The sequence below is a fragment of the Oreochromis niloticus genome, linkage group LG22, assembly GCF_001858045.2.
Source record: "Oreochromis niloticus isolate F11D_XX linkage group LG22, O_niloticus_UMD_NMBU, whole genome shotgun sequence".
In the NCBI taxonomy this organism is placed as follows: Eukaryota; Metazoa; Chordata; class Actinopteri; order Cichliformes; family Cichlidae; genus Oreochromis; species Oreochromis niloticus.
The window spans coordinates 38,782,296-38,804,233 of record NC_031985.2 but is presented as its reverse complement, the minus strand read 5'-3'; the positions used below and the strand labels follow the sequence as shown (position 1 = coordinate 38,804,233).

Genomic DNA, 21,938 nt, shown 5'->3' with positions numbered 1-21,938 from the left:
CAGCACAAAGAGGAAGTAAGACACACTGTTACATAAGTGTACAGCTGTGACTGACTGGGGAACAAGCGAGTCTGTACTGCGTGACCGAGTAGAATGAATCCACGTTACTACACGTTACTAGAAAGTGACTGTGAAAACACTGCATCAGATGCCACATTAACAATCATGTCTGACCCAGAGGGGAATAACCTCTCACCTTCTAATCATTCAGTCTCTGCGGTGAGCCTCTGACAGCTCATTTCTGACAGGAAGTGGTCACAGCGATGAGCACGCACTGACATCACGCAGTGTTGAATTAAAACAACAGACTGAGAGAAGCTGTGTCACATGACAGCCAGTGTTTTATTGAGTATTCGATGAGTATGTATGTTCTCACAAGGCATTAAGTGTACAGCAAACTAAGCACTATTGTCATACATGATGATGGGCTCACTCCATGCCACAGTTCTGCCTGAACAGAAATATCGGGACTAGATGTCCACTACATGAACACATATCCTGATGCCATGCACTAATATTGACCATGAGCTGGAAAAAACACAAACAAAATGAAATGCACTCACTCAGTATGAACATTTTTACATCACATGAAACGGGAGGAAATCATCACGCACGCTTTTAGATAAAGAGAATGACACGGGTGGCAACAATGTTATAAACAATGCAACAAGAATAAGAACAACAACATCAACAGAACAATAACAGTATTAAAGCTTTTCATGACCATATCAACATTCAGTGTATTGGAAAATACAATCCCAATAGACTCTTTGTATAAAAAAGAAGCTTTTCAAGTCAGCATGGAACAAATAACAGTTCGTATCTCGGGGGTCGGGGAGGGTGGATGACAGGGGCGGGTGTGCTTCCATAGATTCCAGAAGAGAGGAGGTGTGTGTGTGTGTGTTGGTTGGGGTAGGAGCTGGGGTCCTTTAGAAGTGGAGCTGCTCTATGTGGCGTAGCGCTTGGTCCACTGTTTGGCTATCCTGTCGTGCTCGGCTCTGTTGGTCAGGTACTGTGTGGCGATGCTTCCAACCAGAGGGTCAGCTGGAATACAAGAACAAACAGCAGACATGTTTAACCACATGTTGGCTGTCACATGCTGAAAAGTGCTGTTGACAGCAGCTCTGATACGGCAGATGTGACGTTTCTCGCAGTCTAAATGAATTCTCCGAAACTCATAATATAAAAGACACAGCCAGGCTTTAGGCACGCTCGTCAATACCGCTGTGGAAGAGCAAAACTATATGTGACAGTCTGATGAGCGGTTGGTCAGCTGCCTTGCTATCGTGTATTTATTCAGTGTGGGGGAAGGGCTCTGACCAGGTCTCAGCCAAAATTCCTTTTAGAAAACCTTCAGGCGGGAATTACACCACAACTTTTTAGGTAACACTTCCTCCTGTCACATTGTTAGTGTGCTGTATGCAAAAACGTTTGATGCGCTGTGTATTAGGACATCCTGAATAGGTACAATAGATCTGTGGAAGGTCTTTGGACGGTCAGGTAAGTCAAAATAAACTGGAACATTCTAACAGAAAAACAGGGGGTTGAATCACCAGATATTAGAACTGGTCTTAAAAAGCCTGTATCAGTCAGCTGCTTTACTGGAAACGTCAGACTCTCTGGTGGAAGTGAGATATTACTGGGGCACAGATGGGTCATCTGTGTGAGTGGTATACATTTATTAGGACATGTTTACACACACAGACATAAGGTGCTGTCTAACAGCTGATTACCTGGCCTGTGGTACCACCGCCTCATCAAAAACCTCGGCTCATTGGAAGGGAGAGAAATGTTATTACAAGCACTGGAAACTCAAACACGTGGAGCTCAGTCTTTCCTGTAGTCTGATGTCAAGCTTGTATCACATGATCTGATGCAACAGCACAGTAAATCAGCTGTGATCATGGCGGCCTCCAGCTGTAGTCCTGTGCCTACCTATCTTTTGATAAACGGCACATGCATGACTGTTGATTGTGTTGCTGGTTACTCTCTCAGCAAAGTGACAGAGCAGAGAAGAACTCATTCAGGCCTCACAAGCACTCTGCTCAAATTCACAACGTCTCTGGACAGGCTGGCTGAACACCAAACCAGGAGCCGCTCTGCACACAGTGACGGGGGGGTTTAACCGGTTTAGTGCCAGACTTACCAACGTGTTAGTTACTAACCGCTGGTATTTACAAAGACAGCAGAGCAACAAGACTTTGCATCTGAGATTTTTGCATTTCTCAAAATAGAAGGAGGAAAAGATTCAAATGAACCAAGCAAACTGAGCCACAGTTCACTGCTAATTGTACTCATAATTAATGCCAAAAAAAGCAACCCAACCGACACAGGGGCAGTTACTGCTGCATGGAGGAAAAGAATGGGACATTTGTGTGTTTATGTGGAAAACAAGACATTATAGAATCCACACTGAGGCAAAATATGTGAGGTCTGTCCATAATGCCTTTGTTTTCCAGAATATCAGACATTTTCAAGAACTGTGGGGTGGAGTACAGAGATGGGCTCGTAGGTCAGTCCGGAGTATCTTCCTTGTGCTTCAAATGATCCAGATCTGTTGATGATGACCATGCTTACATCTTATTTCACACTGGATCAAAACCAACCCTACAATCAGAGCAGTGCTACAGTCATGCCCCCGTCAGCGCCTATAATGAAGATGATTGATTGATGTGCATTTGGAATGAACTGAAGACGGCCTTCTCCATAGCCCAGCAAAGGTCGAAGCGTGGCAGTATGTAAGAGAAGAGGAATGATGACCCTGACTCTGGACCCGACCCTGATGATCATCCAGGCACAGGGAATTTTAATAGCAGCCATTTTTATTTTAATGATTTGAATGGTTGAAGATGCTTTTCTTCTGATCTCTGCACACAGATTAAAATTAGACTACTATTCTGAAACTACACTTTTACTTTCAGGACCATGGACAGTGTGCACAGCTTTCACCGTGATCTTATGAACTTTTAACCGTCTATCACACACACACACACACACACAAACAGGCATGCACACACACACACAGGCACGCACACACACACACACACACAAACAGGCACGCACACACACACACACAGGCACGCACACACACACACACACACACACACACACACACACAGGCACGCACACACAATCATTGTTTTCATCACTACAGCTGCCTGTCTGTTCTCTTGGGATGCTGCTGCTGCAAACACATCTTAAGCCTCACAGTAAAGCACATGATTTATGCACATCAGTCAGCCTGTCACAGCTAAATTACATACATGTCAGCATCTGTGTGTGTGTGTGTGTGTGTGTGTCTCTCACCTGGGTTGCAGTCAGTGAGCAGGGAGCAGATGGACAGTAGGACCTTGGAGATGGTGAGGGCAGGACTCCAGTTGTCCTTCAGGATGTCCAGGCAGATCACGCCCTGACTGTTGATGTTGCAGTGGTAGATCCTCGTACGGAACGTCACCTGATTGATTAAGACAGTTTCATTTGATGCTGCGTCACTCTTGTGGAATTAAAGAAATTGTTTTACTGCTACAATATATCTCATAGCATTAGCATCGCATTAATAATATCACATATAGCTTTAAGATGGCATGGAGACATTTAACACACTGACACCATATTAACCTTTATTACAGGTGCAGTCATAATCATTTTTTACATTGTTATATCTTTATACACACATTGCAGTTTTGTGCTCATAAAGAGAGTTGAAGCTTTCCCAGGTATGTTAAAGGTCTCAAGCTTAATTCAGCGTGATGTCTGGGTGACCCATTGGTTAAGAAGCCTGGAGCTTAAGAAAGATTGCACACATGCTTACAAAACACATATATATCACATATAACCCAGACACAGAGCTGAGCAGAGGCCTGAATGTATTCAGCTAACATGCTGCACTAGAGTTTTCTTGACAACAGGTGACGCAAAGAGGAGGACCAGCCCCTGGAGACCTCAAAGGCCTGAGATCATCACCACATTTGGATGGATGCCAGAAAGGGGACTTCTGTGTCTGCATTTATCTCTTAAAATTGATTATTGTCTGTAAAAGAGGCAAATAATGTTCTTAAGATGCAAATTATGTGCTTGTAAACGCATGAGGGGGCGTCATAATACCCTGATATTATAAAAGCAATCTGAAATGTATTTTGGGAGAAGATGCTTGCTGATGTGTGCAGTAATGGTCTTCCCGCACGTGTGTTTAAATAAAACTATTATTCTGACCTAACCCTTCTGGACTATTTTGGTTTTGTATCTTCCCTCAATTTCGAACCCTTAACACTCTCATAGTTCATCCTGAACTCTGAGCCAATGACACGTTTTAAAAAAGGCTTATTTTAGGCTTCATTTAATTATCAACAACATGTAATGTGATCAAATAAACAAGTGTTCTTTATATTTTGGGACTATGGTGGACTCGAGTCAGGGCAAAAACTCGATGGTACTCGGAGTCTACTGACATGTTCAGCTGAAAGACTGTTCAGTACAATGAAACATCACGTTAGGACATTATGGGAAACATCAGTGGATATCTTGGTGCCTGTCACAGATATCACACTGATCAGAAAGAGATACTTCAGTAGTGTAATAATACATCACATCTCAGTGTTTCCAGGAGAGCTGCTGGTTTCTAACCAGGTGGGGAAACAGAGAGCAAACATAATGATCCCATCACTTCAAGTCTAACTTGTTAACATGCTGTATATTTGATCACATGACTCTCTGATCACATGACCGCAGGTACTTACAGGGGAAGCATGGTGCTGAATTAGCAGCCATGTATGTGTTATTACTACTTGATGGTGACACTTGTTGAGCAGATATCGACCCAGGAGTCAGCGTGGAGGCTGAAATTGTACTGAACCCTCCTCCTAACTGTAGGTGTTCCTTGCAGCTAATTTTAACCGACTGACTGACTAGTCTAAAACTGAGAAACACTCAGATATCAAGTTAAATTTAAGGACTGTTCAATGGACAATATCAAATCCCACTGTAATAATGATTCATATAAATGCATTACAGTAACTTCCAAAGACACAATGAAGAAAACGAAACAACAAACTTAAACTGATGTTAAATATGATATGAAAACACATTACTACAAAAGATGCTCATGTTTTATTAAAATATGACAAATTAACATCTGAAAAACAAAAAGCGTGGCACATTGTGCCGTTCTCCACCTAACCCAGGAGGAGACCACCTCAGCTGGCTCTTTTCGAGGAGTAGCAGATCTAACTCTGAACTCCTCACCCTGACTCTGAGGGAGAGGATGGCCACTCTTCACAGAAAGCTCATTTCTGCCGCTATTTCTTTTCCATTCAGAATAACTAACAACATAACAGGCCCAATAAAACAGGCCTACGATAACAGACTTGTACCGTTTTTCTGCAGCTCCGTCTGTTAGCACATGCCTCCTGACATTTAGGACACGACAAGTTAAATCAGTGAAACACTTGTCAGATTAAACAACCAGCACAGGCTGACAGCGCTTTTCATATCCTGTCTATGTGGGTCTGCCTGCATCAACACTGAAGTAAAGAGATTCCAGTGCTCAGCACAAAGACCACTGCATCATTAAGGGGTGACCTTTGACCTCTGTGCGTCTTTAGAAAGGAGGCTGATGAGCTGTAGCTTGCCCTTGTTCATGTCACCTTTCCTCCATTCAGAGAAACAAACCCTCCTCCTGTTATGAAGGGAACACCAGCTGAAGATAAACAGATTCATTTATCTGTCTCTGTTTAACCGTCAGCAGTGGTGCAGCGCCAGATACAATGTTGGGAACATTTAAGAGGACTTCATTCATAGACTATAAATATGCATTATATTATCTTAAACAGTATGAATGTTAAAAAACTTTAAATGTTATCATCACACATCTGGCTAAGCAGTCTGAGTGCTGTGGGGAAAAAGCTATCAGGCATTTGAGTGCTCCTTGGTGTGATGAGTGTGACCGAGCTATGTGAGGGCTGACTGTCTACAGTGCAGGTGTCGAGGCCCCGACTTTCTCAGCAGCTCTCACTGTCCTGTCAGTCTGTGTTTGTAATCTGCGGTGCTGTTTCCAAACCAGGAAGAGATACGGTAGGTGAGATTATTTTCAGTGGCACTTCTGTAAAATATACTCATAGCTGGGACGGGAGGTCCACCTCCATCAGCCAGATGACGGAGAGGTCGGTTAGCTCATCTGTACTCTTTGCTGCAGCAAGAGTCCTGACAGGGACTAGGAAGAGAGAGCAGATTTCTCCTGTTTTGGCTTCCCTTCATTGGCTTCCTGTTAAATCCAGAATTGAATTCAAAATCCTGCTCCTCACATACAAGGTCTTAAATAATCAGGCCCCATCTTATCTTAATGACCTTGTAGTACCATATCACCCTATTAGAGCACTTCGCTCTCACACTGCAGGCCTACTTGTTGTTCCTAGAGTATTTAAAAGTAGAATGGGAGGCAGAGCCTTCAGTTTTCAGGCCCCTCTTCTGTGGAACCAGCTTCCAGTTTGGATTCGGGAGACAGACACTATCTCTACTTTCAAGATTAGGCTTCAAACTTTCCTTTTTGCTAAAGCATATAGTTAGGGCTGGACCAGGTGACCCTGAATCCTCCCTTAGTTATGCTGCAATAGACGTAGGCTGCCGGGGATTCCCATGATGCATTGAGTTTGAGAGTACAGATGAGCTAACCGACCTCTCCGTCATCTGGCTGATGGAGGTGGACCTCCCGTCCCAGCTATGAGTATATTTTACAGAAGTGCCACTGAAAATAATCTCACCTACCGTATCTCTTCCTGGTTTGGAAACAGCACCGCAGATTACAAACACAGACTGACAGGACAGTGAGAGCTGCTGAGAAAGTCGGGGCCTCGACACCTGCACTGTAGACAGTCAGCCCTCACATAGCTCGGTCACACTCATCACACCAAGGAGCACTCAAATGCCTGATAGCTTTTTCCCCACAGCACTCAGACTGCTTAGCCAGATGTGTGATGATAACATTTAAAGTTTTGAGGAGCAGGATTTTGAATTCAATTCTGGATTTAACAGGAAGCCAATGAAGGGAAGCCAAAACAGGAGAAATCTGCTCTCTCTTTCTAGTCCCTGTCAGGACTCTTGCTGCAGCATTTTGGATCAGCTGAAGGCTTTTCAGTGAGTTTTTAGGACATCCTGATAATAAAGAATTACAGTAGTCCAGCCTGGAAGTAATAAATGCATGAACTAGTTTTTCAGCATCACTCTGAGACAGGATATTTCTAATTTTAGAGATGTTGCGCAAATGGAAGAAAGCAGTCTTACATATTTGTTTAATATGTGCATTGAAGGACATGTCCTGGTCAAAAATGACTCCAAGGTTCCTCACAGTGTTACTGGAGGCCAAGGTAATGCCATCCAGAGTAAGAATCTGCTTAGATACCATATTTCTAAGATTTTCAGGGCCGAGTACAATAACCTCAGTTTGATCTGAATTAAGAAGCAGAAAGTTAGCGGCCATCCAGGTCTTTATGTCTTTAAGACATTCCTGCAGTTTAACTAATTGGTGTGTGTTACCTGGCTTCATGGATAGATAGAGCTGCGTGTCATCTGCATAGCAGTGAAAATTTATGCTATGTCTTCTAATGATGCTGCCTAAGGGAAGCATGTATAATGTAAACAGAATTGGTCCTAGCACTGAACCCTGTGGAACTCCATAATTGACCTTAGTGTGTGAAGAGGACTCTCCATTTACTTGAACAAATTGGAGTCTATTAGATAGATATGATACAAACCACTGCAGTGCAGTACCTGTAATACCTACAGCATGTTCTAATCGCTCTAATAGGATATTATGGTCGACAGTATCGAACGCAGCACTGAGGTCTAGCAGGACAAGCACAGAGATGAGTCCACTGTCAGAGGCCATAAGAAGATCATTTGTAACCTTCACTAAAGCTGTTTCTGTGCTGTGATGAGCTCTGAAACCTGACTGAAACTCTTCAAATAAGCCATTCCTCTGCAGATGATCTGTTAGCTGTTTGACAACTACTCTTTCAAGGATTTTTGATATGAAAGGAAGGTTGGAGATTGGCCTATAATTAGCTAAGACAGCTGGGTCTAGAGATGCTTTTTAAGTAAAGGTTTAACTACAGCCACCTTGAAGGCCTGTGGTACATAGCCGATTATTAGAGATAGGTTGATCATATTTAAGATTGAAGCATTAATTAATGGCAGGACTTCTTTGAGCAGTTTTGTAGGAATGGGGTCTAAAAGACACGTTGATGGTTTGGAGGAAGTAATTATTGAAGTTAACTCAGAAAGATCAATTGGAGAAAAAGAGTCTAACTTAACATCAATGGTACTAAAAGTAGCTGTAGATAATATTACATCTGTGGGATGATTATTGGTAATTTTTTCTCTGATGATTAAAATTTTATTTGTGAAGAGGTTCATGAAGTCATTACTAGTTAACGTTAAAGGGATGGTTGGCTCAGTAGAGCTCTGACTGTTTGTCAGCCTGGCTACAGTGCTGAAGAGAAACCTGGGGTTGTTCTTATTTTCTTCAATCAGTGACGAATAGTAAGATGTTCTGGCTTTGCGGAGGGCTTTCTTATAAAGCAGCAAACTATTTCTCCAGGCTAAATGATGATCCTCTAAATTTGTGACACGCCATTTCCTCTCCAGCTTACGAGTTATCTGCTTTAGGCTACGTGTTTGAGAATTATACCACGGAGTCAGGTACTTCTGATTTGAGGCTTTAGTTTTCACAGGAGCTACAGTATCCAGAGTCGTACGTAGTGAGGAGGTAAAATTATTAACAAGATAATCGACCTCTGTTGGAGTAGCGTTCAGATAGCTGCTCTGCTCTGTGTTGGTACAGGGTATTGAAGATGATAACAGTGGGTGGATTATATTCTTAAACTTAGTTACAGCACTTTCAGAAAGACATCTACTGTGATAAAGTCTACTCTCCACTGCTGTGTAATCAATTATTGTAAATGTAAATGTTATCAGGAAATGATCAGACAGCAGAGGGTTTTCAGGAAACACTGTTAAATGTTCAGTTTCTATGCCATATGTTAAAACAAGATCTAGAGTGTGATTAAAGTGGTGGGTGGGTTCTTTTACATTTTGAGAGAAGCCAATTGAGTCTAATAACAGATTAAATGCGATGTTGAGGCTGTCATTTTTAGCATCTACATGGATGTTAAAATCACCCACAATAATTATTTTATCTGAGCTGAGCACTAAATCAGATAAAAAGTCTGAGAAATCAGAGAGAAACTCTGTGTAAGGCCCAGGTGGACGATAGATGATAACAAGTAAGACTGGTTTCTGAGTTTTACAGCTGGGGTGGACGAGGCTAAGCATCAGGCTTTCAAATGAATTAAAAGTCTGTCTGGGTCTTTCGTTAATTAATAGGCCGGTGTGAAAAATTGCTGCCACACCGCCCCCTCGGCCTGTGCTTCGAGATTTCTGGTAGTTAGAATGACTCGGGGGTGTTGATTCATTTAAACTAACATACTCATCCTGCTGCAACCAGGTTTCTGTAAGGCAGAGTAAATCGATTTGTTGATCAATTATTAAGTCATGTACTAACAGAGACTTGGAGGAGAGAGACCTAATATTTAATAATCCACATTTCACTGTTTTACTCTTTGGTTCAGATGTGGATACTGTATTGTTCTTTCTTTGTGATTTTTTATGTTTAAGTTGTTTGTTGCTGGTTTTTAGTTTGTTTTTTGTCTGTTTGGGAGCTGACACAGTCTCAATGGAGATGGGTTTGTGGGGGGGTAGCAGGAGGAGAGAAGCTGCAGAGAGGCGTGTAAGACTGCAACTCTGCTTCCTGGTCCCAACTCTGGATAGTCATATTTTGGGGGGTTTAATAAATTGGTCCATATTTCTAGAAATGAGAGCTGCTCCATCCAAAGTGGGATGGATGCCGTCTCTCCTAACAAGACCAGGTTTCCTCCAGAAGGTTTGCCAATTATCTATGAAGCCCACATCGTTTCTGGGACACCACTCAGACAGCCAGCAATTTAAGGAGAACATGCGGCTAAACATGTCACTCCTGGTCTGATTGGGGAGGGGACCAGAGAAAACTACAGAGTCCGACATTGTTTTTGCAAAGTTACACACCGATTCAATATTGATTTTAGTGACCTCCGATTGGCGTAACCGGGTGTCATTACTGCCGACGTGAATTATGATCTTACTGTATTTACGTTTACCCTTAGCCAGCAGTTTTAAATTTCCTTCAATGTCGCCTGCTCTGGCCCCTGGAAGACAATTGACTATGGTTGCCGGTGTCTCTAGCTTCACATGTCTGAGAACAGAATCACCAATTACCAGAGTTTGACCCCCGGCGGGTGTGTCGCCGAGTGGGGAAAAACGGTTAGACACATTAACAGGTTGGTGGTGTACCTGGGGCTTCTGTTTAGGACTATGCTTCCTCCTCACCGTCACCCAGCCGCCCTCTTTCCCCAGCTGCTTGGGGTCTGCCGGGGAACAGCTAGCGGGGCCTACGCTATCTTCGGCTGCACCAGCTACAGGGGCCTGGCTAGCTACGGGTGAATGAAGGGTGCGAAGCCGAGTCTCCAATTCAGTAATCCTGGCCTCCAGAGCTGCAAATTTGTTACAGGTATCATTACTGCTAAAGGAGGCCGAGGAGTAACTAAACATCTGACACAATGAGCAGGAAAGTGCAGGAGGGACAGGTGAAGTAGCCATGGTGCTAACGAGTCGGCTACGAGCTAAGCTAAGCTAACGAAACAGTACAGAGACAGTGAGTGAATACTTTGGCTATAAATTAGGTAGTGAGCACACAGAAAGGGTGATTCAGATGAAGCACGTGAAGATTATACTATGAAAAAGGGATGTATCAAAAGATTTAAATTAAATTGCTAAGCAGAAAAGCTACTCAGAAACACCACTGTGTTTGAGCAGGAACAGGAAGTGATACCTAACGCAGAGCGAGCGAACACCAAGTGACCTCTCTGCACTGAATCATCCTTGTTATTAACCTCTGTCTCTCTTCCACAGCATGTCTTTATCCTGTTTTCCTTCTCTCACCCCAACCGGTCGCAGCAGATGGCCCCGCCCCTCCCTAAGCCTGGTTCTGCCGGAGGTCTCTTCCTGTTAAAAGGGAGTTTTTCCTTCCCACTGTCACCAAAGTGCTTGCTCATAGGGGGTCATATGATTGTTGGGTTTTTCTCTGTATGTATTATTGTGCGATCTACTGTACAATATAAAGTGCCTTGAGGTGACTGCTGTAGTGATTTGGTGCTATACAAATAAAATAAAATTGAATCTGTCTGAACTCCCGAGAACTCGTGCTGTGAATCCTTTCTGCCAGAGAGCTGCAGATAGGTGACGTCAGATGCTGAAGTCAGTTATAGTCTCAGGCTGTCAGCTGCTCCTTCTCTTTCCTGTAAGCGGACTCGTTGTGGTTGGCTGTAAGACCAACACCTATTTAATTCAATTCAATTCAATTTTATTTATATAGCGCCAAATCACAACAAAAGTCGCGTGAAGGCGCTTTATAGGTACAGAGAAAAACCCAACAATCATATGACCCCCTATGAGCAAGCACTTTGACGACAGTGGGAAGGAAAAACTCAATGCATCATGGGATGTGATGCATCCTGTGTGTGACGTGACTGGTGATGTCACATGTCAGTAATGTGAGCAGAAGGGGCTCGGTGCATACCGTGTATTTTAGCAACATTATCTATCCTGAGTGCACGTGTCAGGCTCCAAGCCCAGCAGCCACGACATATTTCAGGGTGAGATGAAATCAATGAGCAGGATTCTGGCTGAAGCCTTCTTGTTTCTCTACGTGAGTCAGAGTGAAACAGGGTGGAAACCTCGGCTGAATGGTTTGTTCTGAACAGCAGCGGGCCCAGCTTGGTTGGGAAGCATGAGCTGATGTGGTTGAAGCCTCTCAAAGCATTTCATGTTACCGAAGCTGCGCTTCACGACTCAGGAGGAGGTATTCAGGTGGCACTTTTAAAGCAGGCTGGCACTCTGCTTTGGCTGAGGGTCCATGAAGATATCTGTCAGCTGTTCTTCAGTCTGTTGGCACGCAGCCTGGGATGTGATCTGGACCCATGTTGCAGAAACCCTCCTCATGCTGTCTGCAGTCACATCCAATACCTGGCAGGCTGGATGCAGTGATAGTTGTTTGCAACCTCTAACCTGTCCACTGTTCAGTGCCTAAAGTCTTTGCGATAAATGCCTCATGTCCTTGGTGAATTCATTGGACAACTGTTTTTAGGTTGTTCTTTGCTTCAGTGTCACCAGCTCTGAATGCAGCGTCACAAATCCTCTACAAGAAGCCGACCTCCCGGTTAGCCGAGGTTTATTTCTGGAATGCAGCCTGACAGATTTAGCAAATCGGTGCATTTGTTTATAAATCCCATCACGAATATTCCTCTAGGTCTGCCGTCTCTTTGAAACGCTCCACTGTGTGCACTCAAAGCAGCCCTGTACACACAGAAGCCTCCTGTGGCTGCAATCTCATGTCTTTGGTGGCTCTCATCTTCCTCCGAGCCTGTAAGCTGGCTTCAGCAGAACAGTCAGATGATCAATGTGAGGTAAGGGAGCTGCAGTATATGCATTTTTTATGTTTGAACGTACATGAGCCAGTGTATGAGTCCCTCTTGTTGTGCATGTAACAAATGGAAATGAGGTAAAAAAAAAAAAGAAGACCTGGGGTAGCTGTAGCTCAGGTGGTGTTTGATCCCTGGCTCCTCCAGTCTGCACGCATAATATCCTTGGACACTGACCCTGAGCTGCTCTCCGAGGCATCGATCGCATGAATGTATAGGAAAAAGTTCTCATATGACTGGGTGAATGCGCCGAGTTGTATAAAATGCTTTGAGTGCTCAGGTAGAGTATAAAAGAATTATATAATTTACCATTTAGCCAACAGGACTGAGGAAACTGCCAGTCAGCCGGGGTCAGCCCTTAACCTGGCCTTGATGCCTTCTTGTGTCCCTTGTTTATGTCTCCTTCATTCATTCATGCTAGCACATTTTTCTGTGTGAGCTACACTCTGATGGATGTGGTCAGAGAGCAGCTCGGGGTTAGGATCTTGCCCAAGGATATTATGCATGCAGACTGGAAATGAAATCTCAGAAAATGAGATTTATATCATGCAGAGGAAGATCAAGTGTATAGAGAAGTTTAGTTCAAAGCCACGAGTTACTGCAGGGCACAGTGCTCGGGGAATCTCACCTCAGCTGTCACTCATCCAGCTCTGCACTGGGCAGAGCTGGGACCAACATACAAATACTGATGCAGCATCCCTGCAATGCTCAGCTTCTAAAGTATCAGTGTCAGCCTTCTCAACCTAAGTGAGAAGTTTTAGTGAGTGATCCAGTGCAGTGAGCAGCTGTCACATCGCTCGCTGTACGTTGGATGGCAAAGATCACGACCACGATGGAAAAACAAGGTGACAGGAGGCCAAGAGTTAGGGTGGGCTCTGTGTGAGGGCACTTGGAGCTGGTGAGGAACCACACAGGCTCACCTTCTCTTTGGGAGTCATGTCTGACACTGAACAGGAGACCATATATCGAGGCCTGGTCACATGATTCCCAATAACTTGGCTGCTGTAAATTTCAAAACCACAAAACAAAAAGTGATACACACTGGACAGATGGAGCATCAAAATCTGATTACACAAACTGTGAAACAGTGTTTCACAGATGACTTCTGGTAGGAGAGGTTAGGGATGATCTGAATGATTCCCACGCTGGTCTTAACTTCACCACTGCAGCGTCCCTCACACTCGTGACTTTCTATTTCACATAATCATATGAGACATACGGAAATATGAGAGATAGTTTATATAAAGTCCATCCATGTTACCACAGCCAGCACTGAGCTGAACTAATCATCGGCACATGTTTGGGCAACTGCAGCTGTATACACCAGCAGTGCCTGCAAACCACATGTTTCCACAAAGGCGGGAACGCCACCAATCATGTCTACCATGTGACGCCGTGCTGTCCTTGCACAGTGCACATACAGCTCACCTGCACTGTGCAACACTACAGATACTTTCCCCAGTGCTGCTCCTGACGACTAAGATATTGATACTGCAAATGCAGCAGCCTACTTTATTGTACACTACAGTACGCCAAGAAGAGCAGCTGAAAATATCAGATTTAAGCAGCTGATTAAAGTAACTGACCCTTCCTCCCTGTTCTGTCTGGATAGAGCACAAGTCTGTAAGCAGCTCAGTGTTGAGGATGCAGATTTTCCGACATATACATACTGGAACAAGTCAGAGATTCCAAGATACAGACCCAACAACAAGGAAAAATTCAGAACTTGTAACAAAGTTAACAGACTTTGTTATCATGGTGGTCTGTAATGGCCTTGTAACACAAAGTAGATGAAAGAAAATCAAACAAGCTTTGTGAAATTCCACTAAAAATATGACTCTGGACGTTCCTGTGAATGTTCATTTTCCCCACAGGATTAGAGTTTGACACATGTGAGTACACCCTTAGCAAAGGTTTGCTAAAAACATGCTGTGAATATTTAGTTGAATCCCAACATTTGGTGGTCAAGAACATCCTCAGTGCAAAACATCGTATGCATATTTCCTAACAAGTAGTTTTGGCCTGCTCCTGTCAGCCGCACATGTGCACAGACACTAAACGACCACAGTAAAGCATTAAATATGGCACAGATAGTTTCCTGTTTGTCCTTTGCCTTATCGTTTAAGCACATAAATAGCAGTTAAATATTACTTAGTGAGTATTCCTAGACTCTACTGGAGGGTGGCCGAATGCAGCTGAATGCTAGGGCATGAATATGAGGACAAGACAAGGCGATCAGAAGCACCACATTGCTTTGATACAAACTGTCAGTGTTTGATTTAAACAGGCAAATGCTGCAAAAAGTTTAGATCTCTGTTCCAGGATTTTGCCCGTTTCTGAGGGTTCTGCCTCTGATGGTGCGTCTCCTCCTCAGCCTGCATAAACGCACAACGTCCTACAGCAGTTTTAGAAACTGCAGTAGGACACACACGGTGGGGGAAAAGCAGCACATCTTGTGGCCGTCTCAGAGGCTGCACTAACTGTAAAGCAGGGTTTCCACCACAAAAGTTGGTGATAAAGACCGAGCCCTGCTGCAGAGTTTAAGGGACCCCGACCTGCAGAGAATATCGTTTCACAGCTGTGTGGCTGCTTCAAACATTAGATCCACTCCTGATGGTGTGAGGAAGGACACAGAACCAGAGAGAGAACTGGGTTTGAGATTAGAGATCAGATTTCAAACGTGTGGATGCTTGGTTACAAAAACAACACTACGTCCCTGATGCTTAAACCACTGTGACACAGTGCACCCATGACCAGCTACACTTTCACCAACGTGTCACTGAACTGTTGGTCTGGTGCTCGTTGAGAACATCCCAGTGGATGCTGCGTCTGTTCACTGGAAAAAAAACAACCCAAACTTGGAACCAGTTCAGCTTTTGTTGTGACAGCGCAGTGAAAAATCACTTTGAGCACTGATGGTGTGAGCACAGTTTTAGGCAGAGAGTCAAATAGAGGAGAGGAATATTTCAACAGCAGCCCTGTGGTAATGATGAAAGACGGCTCAGCACCCAGTTTAGCTCATGACAGAGGGAGCTACACTTGGAGCTCTGCTACAGACAAAACTGTGCAGAAACAATAACGACTAGACTTCCTGCACCATGGGTCCATCTATTCTTTCCAGCATCGTTTCAGTTCGCTGAAGTTCGCAGCTGTTGGTTTATGCACAGCTCTCTTTAGATCCTGTTGTGAAACCTTGATTCTGCCGTTTTGCAGCCATTCTGCTGTAGGGTTTCTTGGCATCATTGTCCTGCTGCTGTGTGACCCAGTTTAGGTCAAGCCTTTGTAGTCAGACAGGCAGCCTCACATTTGACTTCATACAATGACTTCAGAGTGCCCAAAAACCAAACAACCCCACATCGCCACCACGTTCACCAGCATGTTTGACAGTGAGGCGATTATGCTAAATGCCACGTCTGGTTTGTGCCACTGTGTGTTGGAGCATCTCAGCTGTGGTCTTGTGGTCCACAAGATTTTGAGAAACGTTCCCCTAACAATCCTTTCAAAACAGGCAGTTACGTCTGAGCACTGTATGGTTTGAACTTGCGGTAAGTTTCCTGGGACGCCCACTCCAGTGGCATTGACACACTCCTACATGCTGCTGACTACAAACTGCCAAAGAGGTGGTCACACTCACTAATGATCTAATCCAGTGTGTTTGATTAGCAGCACCAAGCTGCTGCTGACTCTGAATTCTTCTGGCATTGATGAACACACAAACCAAACCTGAACACTCTGATATGCAGCTCCTGGTATTTTGCAGTTTTCCTGAATGCTGCACAGTACGAACTTTGAAATTTACAGTGTTGTTCACGATGTTTCCTCTGTGTTATTCCTGACTGTTGTAAGTGCCAGTTTGTGTGTTTGTATCACAGACTGTCTGACTGTCACTGTGTCCCTGTGTTTCAGTGGTGTGGTTAATCTGCTGTTTTGTTCCCCTCTCCTATCTGATTTTATTGGCACTGTGGGGAAATTGTACGCCATAATTCAGTTTGGGTTCAGTTATTATCTATAAGAGCAGAACATGTGAAATCCCACCAATGAATGCAGTTTGTAATGAAAACTGACTGAGAATAAAATAAATAAAAGAAGCTGTCCTAAAGAATTCAGTCTGACTTCTACTAAAAGCTTTGCATTTAAAGATACACTGACACTTCTTTCATTTGGTCTTTTGAGGATTAGAGACAAAAAGAAATCAGCCATGTGCTCAGTATGAGCATCCTTTGTCCTGGGCTGCAGTCACACGTTGTTTTGTCAACATGCTGAAGGTTAACGAGCCTTAAATGACTCGTTGTTGTTGGACAACAGTGACAGCCAGCTAGGACAACGGTGCCATTGTTCACAGCTCTAGGAGAGGAGCATAGCTGCAGGGCGTCATTCACCTTGGGTGGTTTGAAGGGGTAGTCTGGTGTGAAGGCGATGTCCAGGAAGAACACTCCCCCCTCGTACACGGAGCCTGGAGGGCCCAGGATGGTGGACCTCCATTCATAGATGTTGTCTCCTTTAGGGCCGGCGCTGCACGTACAAAAATAAAGGGGGAGAAAAGAAGAGAATCTTTTTACCGACAGGCGCTAAAAAAGAAGCTCTGTGTGTTTTCAGTCCCTGCGCCACAACGAGCCAGGAAATGACTGAAGATTATAATTATCAGCTGCACAAAGTTTACAGCTGCTATCCAATAATACAAAACTCAGACCGCTGTCAGTAACAAAGACTGGATCTCAAACCTTTGTGAAACACAGAGTATGATTAATATCATGTGGAGGGCTGATGTCTGTGGCATGTGAATGCAAGCATGAAACACAGCTACAAGCCCACAGACACACACACACACACACACACACACACACACGCACAGACACACACACACACACACACGCACAGACACACACACACACACACACACACGCACAGACACACACACACACACACACACACACACACACGCACACACGTGCGCACAGACACACACACACACACACAGCTGTGAGAGGAGATGCACTAATCCAATTCCATTTTCTACTGGAATTAGGCCAGATGCTCCTGTCAGTTCTTGTATTACTTTTACTTTCATCATTTACGCAGTGAAAGAAAGCCGTGTGTGAAGCACAGAAGTGTAGGGACAGACTGTGAGCGGAGCTGTTGGTGTGAAACAGCAGGCTGTTATAAAGCGCCGGCTGCTGCAGACCTATTTCTTGTCAGCGTGTGTTTGGACACAGAGAGGAATTATGGAAGCAGGCTGGAGAAAGGATGCCGACATGTTCCTCTGGATGGATAAAAATAGTCTGGCCTGTCGCAGTGTGCCGGGGCCTGGTGGGGGACCCGAGGCCGACACGTCTCTCCACTCTGCGTGAGGCTCTAGCCTGATGTGGCTCAAAGAAATCTATGTTTGTGTGTCAAACAGTTTTTACTGCCAGTGGTTGGATTCATTGTGGTGACAACACTGACAGAGTATTTCAGTCATTTTAAGCCATTTATTTCAGGTTCCAGTATCCACATGCATTTTAAAGAGGGAGCACATTTTCTAGTTAATGACTTGTTGTTCACTGTGACACTGTTCCTGTGTATTACAAACATGCCAGCTGGGAAATCTGGGTCCATTTGTCTTAAACGTAACACCTGTATGGACGTAATCTGAAACTGGCTAAGGCCTCGGTCACATAGGCCGAGGGTCAGTTAGTGCTAACGTGAGCTTTCCGACAAGGGAAAACAACACACTAGACCAGGTCTACACCAACATCCCAGATGCTTACAAGGCCACCCCCCTGCCTCATCTCGGACTCTCTGATCATCTCTCTCTGTCCCTGATCCCTGCTTATAAACCTCTAATTCAAAGACAAAAACCATCTGAAAAATCAGTAAGAGTGTGGACCGCGGAAGCCACCACGGCCCTACAAGACTGTTTTGATAATACGAATTGGAGTGTATTTGCAGAAGGATCAGACTTGGAGGGCCACACATCTGCCGTACTCTCATACATCAGCTTCTGTACTGAGAGCGTAACAACAACAAAGACTGTTAAAGTGTTCCTGAACCAGAAGCCATGGCTCAACAGTGAGGTGAGAGCCCTACTAAGAGCACGTGACAGCGCCTTCAAATCAGGAGACCAACAAGTCTACAAAGAGGCACGCCAATCTCTGGTTAAAGGCATAAAAGAAGCCAAGCGCAAATACAAACAGCGCATCGAGGAACACTTTAACACAAAGAACTCCAGAAACATGTGGCAGGGGATCAAGACACTCACTGGCTACAAAGACAGTCGCACACAAACCAACTCCCCAGACATCACCTTACCTGACACCCTAAATCATTTCTTCACCCGCTTTGACCAAGAAAACAGGGACACCATCACCCATCCTGCCGTTACAGAGAGGGACGACACTCCCATTCAGCTGGAGCAGCACCAGGTCAGAGCCACACTGCGCAGAGTCAACGCGAGGAAAGCAGCTGGTCCTGACGGTGTAGCCGGTAGAGTGCTTAAAGCATGTGCAGACCAACTAGCAGAGGTTTTCACCACCATCTTCAACCTCTCACTGCTACAGTCTGTAGTACCATCCTGCCTTAAGTCAGCCACCATCGTTCCAGTGCCCAAGAAGAACACAGTGAGCTGCTTGAATGACTGTCGTCCAGTTGCTTTAACACCCATAATTGCCAAATGTTTCGAACAGCTCATCATGTCACACATTAAAGCTGCCATCCCTGCAAACCTCGATCCACACCAGTTTGCATACAGGGCAAACAGGTCGACAGAGGATGCCATAATAACAGCTCTTCACACAGCCCTCACACACCTGGACTGTAGTAACACCTATGTGAGAATGCTGTTTGTGGACTTCAGCTCTGCCTTCAATACAGTTCAACCCCACAAACTGGTTAATAAACTAAGCAACTTAGGACTCAGCAGCTCACTGTGCAGCTGGATACTGGACTTCCTGAGCAACAGACCCCAGAACGTAAGAATGGGAGAGCACACCTCCTCCACCCTCATTCTGAATGTGGGTGTCCCACAGGGGTGTGTCCTCAGTCCCCTCTTATACTCACTTTTCACCCATGACTGTTCACCAATCCACACCAGTAACACCATTATAAAATTTGCTGATGACACCACTGTCATAGGACTGATCGACAAAGAGGATTCAGCCTACAGAGAGGAGGTTCAGCATCTGAAGCAATGGTGTGACGACAACAACCTGCATCTGAACACAGCCAAGACCAAGGAGATGGTAATCGACTTCAGAAGAACAAAGCGATCTGAGCACTCTACCCTCTACATTGATGGGGAGGAGGTAGGAAGGGTAGAAAGTAGAGCAGAGCGATATGGCCAAAAATATTTATCACGATATATATTTTAAAATTTGCGATAACGATATAACTGACGATAAAATTTCTGCGAGACAAAATACAACTCCACAACTTTACTAGCGCAAAAAACCCCATCCATTTATTTTCACTTAAACAAGCAGCTGTTTTTTATGTGCATTAAAGCTATATAAACATTTAACAGTGCAAATGCAAATTCCTTGCTGAAAGTTTAACCAGAAGGCATTTCCAGTAGAAATGGGCTGACATATCCTGAGCATAACCATGTATAATATCCACTGAAGTTAAAAAGAGGTGCTTTGCAACATGAAACTGCAGTGTGCCAAATAAAAAAGTCAAATATGTATTTTTGGGACCATAAGGTGCACGGGATTATAAGGCACATTAAGCGAAACAAAGCAGTCAGATAAGTCCAACTTTATTCAACTCATTCTTCTTGCTTCCTCCACTTCTGTACCATTGATTCATTAATGCTGTATTCTATCACAGCTGCTCTATTCCCATGTTGTTGCAGTATATTAATGACTAACCTCGTATTGTGGATGGATTATCTCAGCTGTTCTCCTGACTGAAGTTTGGTCCGTTTACAGCATCCTGCCACGAGATTGCATTTGTCCCTAACCATCAGGAACCTTCACGTTAACTTTTATCGAGTTTATGCTATGCTAACATAGCTGTGTCGCTAGTGATCACGTAGCACATCATTATATAGCAGCTAGCCCAACTTCAGTAACCCTACAAACGTCACTGCTGTTTAGTTTCCTGTCTTCATTTATGTTGGAAGTGATAGCAGAGCTGTACGTTTGAATTTTTTCAGAAATCTCTCAGTCAGAACATGCTATATCATGCTTAGGTAACTAGCGAAACTAGCGAGCTAACTTCCGCTAGCTTCCTGCTAACTTCTAACTCCGTTAAATGTAATGAATTCTGTTTTCATGGATGCCTGGATGTTAAGCATCATAGTTACACCTGGTAAAGCAGCAACGCTGATCGTTTTATTAAAGACGAAAGAATTTAGACAGTTTTTAACTCTCAGTGAAGCTGCAGTGTTCGTTTGACTTCGGGACCTTAAAGGACGGAGTTTAGGACCCAGATTACTCCCAGATTTACGAGCACCTTAGTCCGACAAATACGGCAATAACGACGGCCCGCTTGCATGTTCTACAAAAAAATCTGCTTTGTTGTGTATCTGACGGACAAACACCAAACCAGTTAAGCTGCACCATTTTTACAAACCAATTCTGGTTCATCCGTTTCACTCAACAATCGGCCATGTGCGTATGAAAACATAGGCATTGCGCATGCGCGTTTTACCCATATTCTATCGCGATATTTCATTTTCTTATCGTTGCCTAACATTATACCGGTATTACCATGAACGGTATAATATGGCCCAGCCCTAGTAGAAAGCTTTAAGTTCCTCGGAGTCCACATCTCGGCCGACCTTACCTGGTCCACAAACATCTCCCACCAGGTAGGGAAAGCACAACAAAGGCTGTACTTCCTCAGGAAACTACGTCAGGCCCAATTACTTCTACCGCTCCACCATTGAGAGCCTTCTGACTTACTGCTGCACACTCTGGTTCAACTGCTGCACCGCGGAGGACAAGAGGAAACTGCAGCGGGTGGTGAGGGCAGCGGAGCGGGCAATCGGCACTTCACTAACCCCCCTCAGAGACATCTATACTGGCAGACTTCAGCAGAAAGCCAGCATCATCATCAAAGACCCCTCACAGCCTGGACTAGAGCAGGGCGATATGACCAAAAATATTTATCACGATATACATTTGAAAATTTGCGATAACGATATAACTGCCGATATAATTGACGCGAGATAAAATACTTTACAACTCCACAACTTTATTAGTGCAAAAAACCCCATCAATGTATTTTCACTTAAACAAGCAGCTGTTTTTTATGTGCATTAAAGTTATATAAAAATGTAACAGTGCAAATTCCTCGTTTTTCCAGTTTAACCAAAAGGCATTTCCAGTGGAAACTGGCCGACATATCCTCAGCATAACCATGTATAATATCCACAAAACTTACAAAGAGGTTATA

The 21,938-nt window shown here is 44.2% G+C and overlaps 1 protein-coding gene across 1 annotated transcript in view; it reads right to left on the bottom strand.

The window, feature by feature from the left end:
- Nucleotides 1–309: 309 nt before the first annotated feature.
- The window catches only part of LOC100697459 (ubiquitin-conjugating enzyme E2 E2), a 72,806-nt gene continuing 51,177 nt past the window's right edge, over nt 310–21,938 (bottom strand). The window contains exons 4-6 of the mRNA XM_019350764.2: nt 16,943–17,075; nt 3,307–3,454; nt 310–1,044 (exon numbers count right to left, since the gene is read on the bottom strand). Of these exons, the coding sequence (XP_019206309.1) occupies nt 947–1,044; nt 3,307–3,454; nt 16,943–17,075 (379 nt within the window). The 3' untranslated portion in view covers nt 310–946. The remainder of the gene's footprint in view (nt 1,045–3,306; nt 3,455–16,942; nt 17,076–21,938) is intronic.